The following is an 8,612-nucleotide window of genomic DNA, read 5'->3' on the forward strand; positions in this document are numbered from 1 at the left end:
TTATCTGGGGTTAGTTGTTGTTAGTAGTTGTAGTTGTGATTGTGGTTAGTTGTGGACATGGTTAACAATTAGTTTAGCCTTACTGGTAGTTAGTAGTATTGTCGCTGTGGTCGCAGCTTGGGTTTGTTACAGTTTGGACGTGGTTAGTGGTGTAGTTGTCGTAGTTTGGCTAGTTTTTTTTTGCTGTGGTGCGGTTGTAGTTACCTGTGATTTGTTTGTAGTTCTGGTTTAGTTGCGGCTAATAAGCTGTGTGAGTGCAGTTGGGAGATGTAGTTTAGTTGTGGTGTAGTTGTAGTTTGTTGTGGTGTAGTTGCAGGTAGTTGTGGTGTAGTTGTAGTTAGTCAAGGTGTAGTTGTAGTTAGTCAAGGTGTAGTTGTAGTTTGTTGTGGTGTAGGTGAAATAGTTTGTAATTAATTGTGGTGTAGTTGTGGTGTAGTTGTATTTTGTTGTGGTGTGGTTGTAGTTTGTTGTGGTGTAGTTGTAGTTTGTTGTGGTGTAGTTGTAGTTTGTTGTGGTGTGGTTGTAGTTTGTTGTGGTGTGGTTGTAGTTTGTTGTGGTGTGGTTGTAGTTTGTTGTGGTGTAGTTGTAGTTAGTTGTGGTGTAGGTGAAATAAGTTGTAGTTCGTTGTGGTGTTGTTTTCGGTGTGTGTGTGTGTGTGTGTGTGTGTGTGTGTGTGTGTGTGTGTGTGTGTGTGTGTGTGTGTGTGTGTGTGCAGCCGGCTCAGCCCCGGTGGACGTCGAGGTGTTTCTGGATTTTCCCACACGTGGATCAGATTTCTGCGCCGTGACGTAACAAGCGGCCTCTGGGAGCAGCGGCGAGCGGCGGGAGGAATGTGTCGGAGCCTCGGATTAACCGACCGACACCCCCCCCCCCCACCCCACCCCACCCCCCCCTCCCCTCCCCCCGCCGCCCCTCCGTTCTGACTCAAATCCCCCAAAGTCCCCGAGACGAGGACACACTCCCACAACGACAGAGCGTCAACACGACTCCGACCCCCTGCTGGGCTGATCAGACTCACAACGTCTGGCTGGTTTTCACCTCCGTCAGTTCAGATCAGGAGGAAACGACCCACATGTCCATTTTATACACTTTTAGTTGTTTTTTTAATATATATATATTCTCACTAACACCTCGTCATCCAAGATGATGGAGCAGGAGACGGTGGGGCGTTTCCATGACGACGGGGGGGGCGTCATGTTCCCATGGCGACTGACACTGTGACACGAGGAGCTGCTGATTAACATTGATGACTGGGGGAAGTTTCATGTTTCCATGACAACGACCTGGACTGGGGCTTCAGGGATTCTACTGTATTGATTGACCGAGTGTTGGATTTAGAAAGAGGTTTTTGTACGGGATCTTCTTGAGAATGACACTTTCTTCAGATTTTCAAAATAAGATGACAATCAGCAGTTAAAAAACACAAATCTAACCTGCAAATGGGCAAAGAAACATAAAATGTCCACATGGAGGTGAATTCACGTCGGAACCAAACCAGGCTGTGACTGAACGATTCCACCGTTTCACCTCCGTTCAGTTTGAAAGTTAAAGTTTTGAGTATTTTACTGTCTCACCCCCCCCCCCCCCCTGCAGGGGCTTCCTGGGGGCCTCTGGAGGTCCCGTCAGGGTCCACAAGATGCAGGGCCGCCACAACTACCTGAGCTCCTACGCTCACGGCGTCCACTCCCAGGCCCTGCCTCACTGGACCGCCTCCTTCAGCCTCACCAGTAGGTGGCGCCCCACTGGGGGTTTTTTAGTTGTTTTTTTTTTAGTCAACTGTTGCTAACTAGTCTCCTCGGTGTGTGTCACCAGAGCCGGTTAATTTGCCTCAAGAGTTAACCAGTGAGACCAGTTCTACCGCTCTTCCCGAAGCCGCGGCGCCAGGTGAATCCGCAACGTCCGGCGTCTCCTCGTTACCGTGGAAACGCCAACGGAGCTCGTTAACGACGAGCCCCGATCGAAGACACAAAATAATCGGTGTTTGTGTTTGTTGCAGCAAAGAAACCGGCCAAAAAGACGTCGGTGAAGAAAGCCGTGCTGGCCGGAAATAAAGGTGCAACATTTATTTCTAAATCTACATTTATTTATTTATTTATTTATTTATTACATTTTTTCGAGTTAAAATGCTGCTACTGCTCATGTCCACCGCGGCCGTAGTAACTAGATCTTCTGCACATGCTCAGTAGAGACAATCAGAGCGACGTTTCCTCCGTGATCTCATGACTCTCGGTCCATACTCTCCTGGGACTTGGTAGTTTTATTTTGAAAGTCGCAGCGATAACAGGACTCGGCGGTCCGTCCATACGAAGGTCCGTTTTACCCGCTATTGTAAATGTTCAGAGCAGATAGCTCTGTGTGTGTGTGTGTGGTTTCATTATGACAACAAACAGCTCCCACTAGTGGCCCGGAGTGAGAACTACATCGTTTTCAGCATTTCCATGTAAACAGACCTCGTCATGACCTGAATCATCAGATTCTGCTCAGATTTTACTCAGGATGAGGAAAAAAACATTTTGTCTGTGGCGTTTGTCTGTGGTGTTTGTGGCGTTTTTCTATGGCGCTTGTCTTTGGCGTCTGTCTGTGGCGTCGGTCTGTGGCGTCGGTCTGTGGCGTCTGTCTGTGGCGTTTGTCTGTGGTGTTTGTGGCGTTTTTCTATGGCGCTTGTCTGTGGCGTCGGTCTGTGGCGTCGGTCTGTGGCGTCGGTCTGTGGCGTCTGTCTGTGGCGTTTATCTGTGGCGTCGGTCTGTGGCGTCGGTCTGTGGCGTCTGTCTTTGGCGTTTGTCTGTGGCGCTTGTCTGTGGCGCTTGTCTGTGGCGCTTGTCTGTGGCGTTGATCTGTGGCGTCGGTCTGTGGCGTTTGTCTGTGGTGCTTGTGGCGTTTGTCTGTGGCGCTTGTCTGTGGCGCTTGTCTGTGGCGTTGATCTGTGGCGTCGGTCTGTGGCGTTTGTCTGTGGCGTTGGTCTATGGTGTTTGTCTGTGGCGTTTGTCTGTGGTGCTTGTCTGTGGCGTTGGTCTATGGTGTTTGTCTGTGGCGTTTGTCTGTGGCGTTTGTCTGTGGCGTTTGTCTGTGGTGCTTGTGGTGTTTGTCTGTGGCGTTGGTCTATGGTGTTTGTCTGTGGCGTTTGTCTGTGGCGTTTGTCTGTGGCGTTGGTCTATGGTGTTTGTCTGTGGCGTTGATCTGTGGCGTCGGTCTGTGGCGTCGGTCTGTGGTGCCTGTGGCGTTTGTCTGTGGCGTTGGTCTGTGGCGTTGGTCTATGGTGTTTGTCTGTGGCGTTTGTCTGTGGCGTTGGTCTATGGTGTTTGTCTGTGGCGTTGATCTGTGGCGTCGGTCTGTGGCGTTTGTCTGTGGCGTCGGTCTGTGGCGTTGGCAGACTGCCAGGTGGACATCGCCGTCGTCATGGACAGCAGCAACAACGTCGGCCGGCGGAGATTCAACCTGCAGAAGAACTTTGTCGTCAAGCTGGCGTCCATGTTGAAGGTCGGACCGACCGGACCTCACCTGGGTCTGGTCCAGGCCAGGTCAGGACCAACACACACACACACACACACACACGCACACACACACACACGCACGCACATAAACCTTAAGGGTGTATGAATCTCAATGCTGAATGAAATATCTTGAAATTGCTTCATGTGAATCTTTTAAAAGATGGGGAGTGTGATTTACTTAATTTTTTTAAAGATGATAATAATAAAGTTCCTCATATTGTTTTAGTTACCAGATTCACAACAGGTTTGATTGAATCAGTGAAAAGTTTCAGATTTTCCTGGTTAAAAAAGTGTTTTTCTAATAATTCAGAGGAACATTTTAGTTTTCAGCACAAAACACACATTCTAAAGAGAAAGACTCCAGAACATTCACCACAACTAAAAGACGTCCAGACACACATTTAGTCCAACACATGAAGGAGATCTTAACACATTAACATGAATTCAGAGATTTAGAAAAGGCTTTTTCTTTTTTTTAAACAATAATTTTATACAATAATAATAATACAATAACTGTTCCCTTTTCAGTTGCACTTTTTTGACATTATTGTTGGATTGCATGAAAAAAACCAACGTGAAAACAAAATAAAAACAGAGAAATAAGACGTGTCACACCGTGTGTGTGTGTGTGTGTGTGTGTGTGTGTGTGTGTGTGTGTGTGTGTGTGTGTGTGTAGTGACTCCCCGAAGACAGAATTCCTACTGACTAACTACACTCACCCTAAAGAGCTGCTGTTCGCCATCAAGGAGTTAGCTTTTCTGGGAGGAAACACCAACACGGGTAACACACACACACACACACACACACACACACACACACACACACACTGACATGCCCCCCCCCCCCAGGTAAAGCCATCATGCACACGGCAGAGAGCTTCTTCAACCAGGAGCAGGGCGGGAGGCGGGGCCACCCCCGGGTCATGCTGGTGCTGGTGGACGGCTGGCCGTCCGACGACCTGGAGCCGGCGGCCATCTTGGCCCGGGAGAGCGGCGTCAACCTGTTCCTGGTGTCCGTGGCCAAACCGGCGACGGAGGAGCTCGGCATGGTGCTGGACAAGGACTTCATCAAGAAGGTGCGCTCGCTTGGCAGAACGGCTCCGCCGCTCGAGCAGCCAATCAGAGAGGAGCGAGTAGAAGTGGGCGGGGCCAGGCGTGACAGTCTCTTTGGATTGGCTGTCATCAGTGTGGCTCCATGTTGTTTGTCAGTGGCATATTTACTGTGTGACACCGCAAAAAAACAAAGATTTGAAGTAGAAACAGAGCACCAAGGCGTCTCTCTGTCTCCCCCTGCAGGCCGTGTGTAAAGACAACGGCTTCTTCAGTTACTCCATCCCCAGCTGGTTCAGCACCACCAAACATGTCCGCCCGCTCACCGAGAGGCTGTGCTCTCTGGACGCCATGCTCTGCAGTGAGACGCAACACACGTTCAGTCGGCGAACCTTTGAGTCGTCACCAGAAATTTCCCTGATGCTTTATAACGTTTTCCATTTTTTTTTTTTTTTTTTTAAGGTAAAACTTGCTTCAACTCGGTGAACATTGGCTTCCTCATCGACGGCTCGTCCAGCGTCGGGGAGGCAAACTTTGAGTTGGTCCTGGACTTCCTGATCGGAGTCGCCAGAAGTTTCGACATCTCCGACGTGGGCGCTCGCATTGGTGGGCTAATGCTAATGCTAATGCTAATACTAATGCTATATAGACGCAGATGCTCTGATTGAGTGGTTGGTCGTTTTGGTCGACCGACCGAATGATCAGGCAAACACACTTTCCTCCTCCGTTGCTCCCCGTTACTTTGGCTTCACGGTCACCGTAGCAACCGTGCGACCTGGAATACTGATAGTGCTCCATGAAAATGCTTTACATTGATTTCATGGTTCTTGGCTTCCTGGGCCCGACCCCTTCCAGGAGCGAATCGCCCCCGACTCACCCCCAACCATCAGACTGAACACTGGAGTTCCTCAGGGTCGTGTCCTGGATCCACTTCTCTTTATATTGAACAGCCACGACTGCACCTCCACTCCCATTAACTCCATAATATTTGATGTAGTTTGTGAAAGTAACTGAACCCACAAATGGGTTAATGTTGGCGAAACAGTATCGCGTAATGAACGGTCGATGAACTTCCTGTCTTGACGCCGCAGGTGCCGTCCAGTTCACGTACGATCAGAGGCTAGAGTTTGGTCTGTTCGATCACCCGGACAAGGAAGACGCCCTCACCGCCCTGAAGAGGATCCCCTACATGAGCGGCGGCACGTCGACCGGCTCTGCCATCAGTTACGCCACCCAGAGTCTGTTCAGGTAACTGCAGCGTCATCGTGACCTGAACCCAACCATCACTGACTGAGACCCTCTCTGGGTTTTTTTTTTTTTTTTTTTTAAAGGAACAAAAATCTTTAAAGTCCTTGTGAAATGAAAATTCGACCTCTAAAACACTCCCTAGAAGCGACATTTTTTATGCTAACTGGCCCGAGGGTAAAAAGTTAAAACACGGCAATCTGCGAGAAAATAGCCGATAAACAGCGCTATTTTCCGCTGCTGGGCGGAGCTTCTGACAATAATAGAGTGACATCATGAGTTGTGCACACGCCCAAGTTGTGTTTACATTATGGAGGATCAGAGTTTTAACCACGAAGAGGCTGAATTTAACCATATTTCATCATCATTGGGCATTTCAAATCCAGTGATTGATGAAGAAGACACTAGCTCCCGCTAGCCGCTAGCCGCTAGCTCGGGCGGCTAGCGGCTCCCGCCGCCCATGCTCCTTTTCTCCTGTCTCGGTCTCTTCCAGGCTCAATCTTTCATCAAGGCTCATAAAACGCCGACTATAACTTCAAAACACTGTAAAAACTTGGATATTTAAGAGGAAACAAGCCGATATAAACACAACAGATCGAGATCTGCACAACTCGTGACGTCCCACATAGGCTCCGCCCACAATGGCCCACCAAGAAGAAGGATTCCCCCGACTTCCTCAGCTGGAGATTCAAAATTCAAATAACTTTGTTATGCGACAACAGTGGTGGGGCAGAGTCGGAGGAACCTTAGAAGTAGAACCCCAACTATCGTTTTTTTGCAAAGTAGCGTGTTACATTTCACTGGGACTTTAAGCTGTTCGAGTTTGTCGTTTTGTCGGTGAAAACTGAAGTTTGTCCCTCACAGACAAGCAGGACGAGGCCGTAACTTCCTCATCGTGGTGACCGACGGCCAATCGTACGACGACGTGAGACTGCCGGCGATGGCGGCGCACAGACAGGGTGAGTCTGGGAAGAAGAAGAAGAAGAAGAAGTTTCAAATACAATGTGTGAAATGACACTTGCCCCCCCCCCATCTTTCTGCCCCCCCCCGTCCGTCCGTCCCCAGGCATCACCGTCTTCTCAGTGGGCGTGGCCTGGGCGCCGCCCGACGAGCTCCGGTCGATGGCGTCGGAGCTGAAGGACGACCACACCTTCTTCACCCGGGAGTTCACCGGCCTCGTCAACTTCATCCAGCCGCTGGTGCGAGGGATCTGCAAGGACTTCAGCGACAACAACTGAACACACACACACACACACACACACACACACACACACACACACACGGTGCGACACGTCTTCTTTCTCTGTTTTTATTTTTTTTTCACGTTGGTTTTTTATAATAATGTCAATACAATAATGTCAAAAAAGTGCAACTGAAAAGTGAACAGTTTGCAATTACATGAAAATTATTGTAAAAAAGAAAAAAAAAGCAAAAGCCTTTTCTAAATCTCTGAATTCATGTTAATGTGTTAAGATCTCCTTCATGTGTTGGACTAAATGTGTGTCTGGACGTCTTTTAGTTGTGATGAATGTTCTGGAGTCTTTCTCTTTATAATGTGTGTTTTGTGTTGAAAACTAAAATGTTCCTCTGAATTATTAGAAAAACACTTTTTTAACCAGGAAAATCTGAAACTTTTCACTGATTCAATCGAACCTGTTGTGAATCTGGTAACTAAAACAATATGAGGAACTTTATTATTATCATCTTTAAAAAAATAAAGTAAATCACACTCCCCATCTTCTAATAATTTCCTTCTGCGTCACAAAAGGAAAATACAAAGAAGTTTCAGGAAATGAAGATAAAAAAGACTTTCTTGGTTCTAAATAAAACTGAATTAAAGAATAAATCCAAATCGAGGAAAAAAGTAATTTATTAAAGTGTGACGACACGAAAACATTTCTACCAGTATGAAGCAAATAAAATTCGGTTCTCAAATTTTAGAAAACCTTTTTACGAATCAATGAATTTGTATTTTTCTTAAATGTTAAAAATGTAAGATTGTTTTTTTTCTATCATTACTACATATGTACCTATTTATCTACATACTGAGCGCATTAGAAGTGAGAATATACTTGACCGATGAGGAAAAACATCCTGAAAAATAAAGATTTAATGTAAACAAACAACAAAATGACACAAAATCTTTATTGTTGCAAGATAAAGTTTTCCTGAAATTGTAGAAACAGTTTTCATTATGAGACACGAGTCTAATGTTTCTTTTTTTTGTATTTCTTTTGCCTGATTAAAATTTTAAAAGCTAATGTTGACTTTCTTAAAATGTTTTCATTTGTGGTTCAATATATTTCGCTGAATATAAATCCTCATGCTGTATTTATCACAATATTAAAACTGCTATAAGGAAAAATCAGAGTTAAAGTGAATGAGCGCCAAACTTCAGCCGTTTTTACGTTGAATAAAACGAAGGTGCGACTGGGAGATGCTTTTGTTTTAAATTGTTTATTTTTGTATTTTTTGGGGGAATAATCAGAAACGGCCTGAGTGAATACATTCTGAACTGCAGTCGTTTTTTTTTGTAATCTGTGCTCGATGTCATCATGTGTATCTAAATAAATCTCCTTTTTATTGTCATATCAAACTTCTGTATTTGACCCAATGGATTTCACACTAAAGCAGGTTTGTCTTCAAACTTTATCGAGTACAAATGAAGCCCAAAGTGTCATAAATGTGAGTTTTTGTTTTTTATGTCTTCAGACTTCCCGAACAATCAGTTAATGAGCTTTATTATTTTTTTAAACAAACTTTATTAAAAGCTTTCCAATCGCAGCTTCTGAGCGTTGCAGGCGCACGCTGATGACGTCACACGCCC

General features: G+C 46.2%; 1 protein-coding gene across 1 annotated transcript in view; it reads left to right on the forward strand.

Annotated features, from left to right (window-relative positions):
• coch (coagulation factor C homolog, cochlin (Limulus polyphemus)) overlaps positions 1-8,381 on the forward strand; it is a 10,686-nt gene extending 2,305 nt beyond the window's left edge. Inside the window, exons 5-15 of the mRNA XM_080512833.1 lie at positions 1,594-1,727; positions 1,813-1,884; positions 1,997-2,053; positions 3,371-3,518; positions 4,168-4,271; positions 4,340-4,566; positions 4,787-4,901; positions 5,003-5,146; positions 5,632-5,788; positions 6,650-6,744; positions 6,851-8,381. Of these exons, the coding sequence (XP_080368959.1) occupies positions 1,594-1,727; positions 1,813-1,884; positions 1,997-2,053; positions 3,371-3,518; positions 4,168-4,271; positions 4,340-4,566; positions 4,787-4,901; positions 5,003-5,146; positions 5,632-5,788; positions 6,650-6,744; positions 6,851-7,023 (1,426 nt within the window). The 3' untranslated portion in view covers positions 7,024-8,381. The remainder of the gene's footprint in view (positions 1-1,593; positions 1,728-1,812; positions 1,885-1,996; positions 2,054-3,370; positions 3,519-4,167; positions 4,272-4,339; positions 4,567-4,786; positions 4,902-5,002; positions 5,147-5,631; positions 5,789-6,649; positions 6,745-6,850) is intronic.
• The last annotated feature ends 231 nt before the right edge of the window (positions 8,382-8,612 follow it).

The sequence above is a fragment of the Blennius ocellaris genome (assembly GCF_963422515.1).
Source record: "Blennius ocellaris genome assembly, chromosome: 17".
Taxonomy (NCBI): Eukaryota; Metazoa; Chordata; class Actinopteri; order Blenniiformes; family Blenniidae; genus Blennius; species Blennius ocellaris.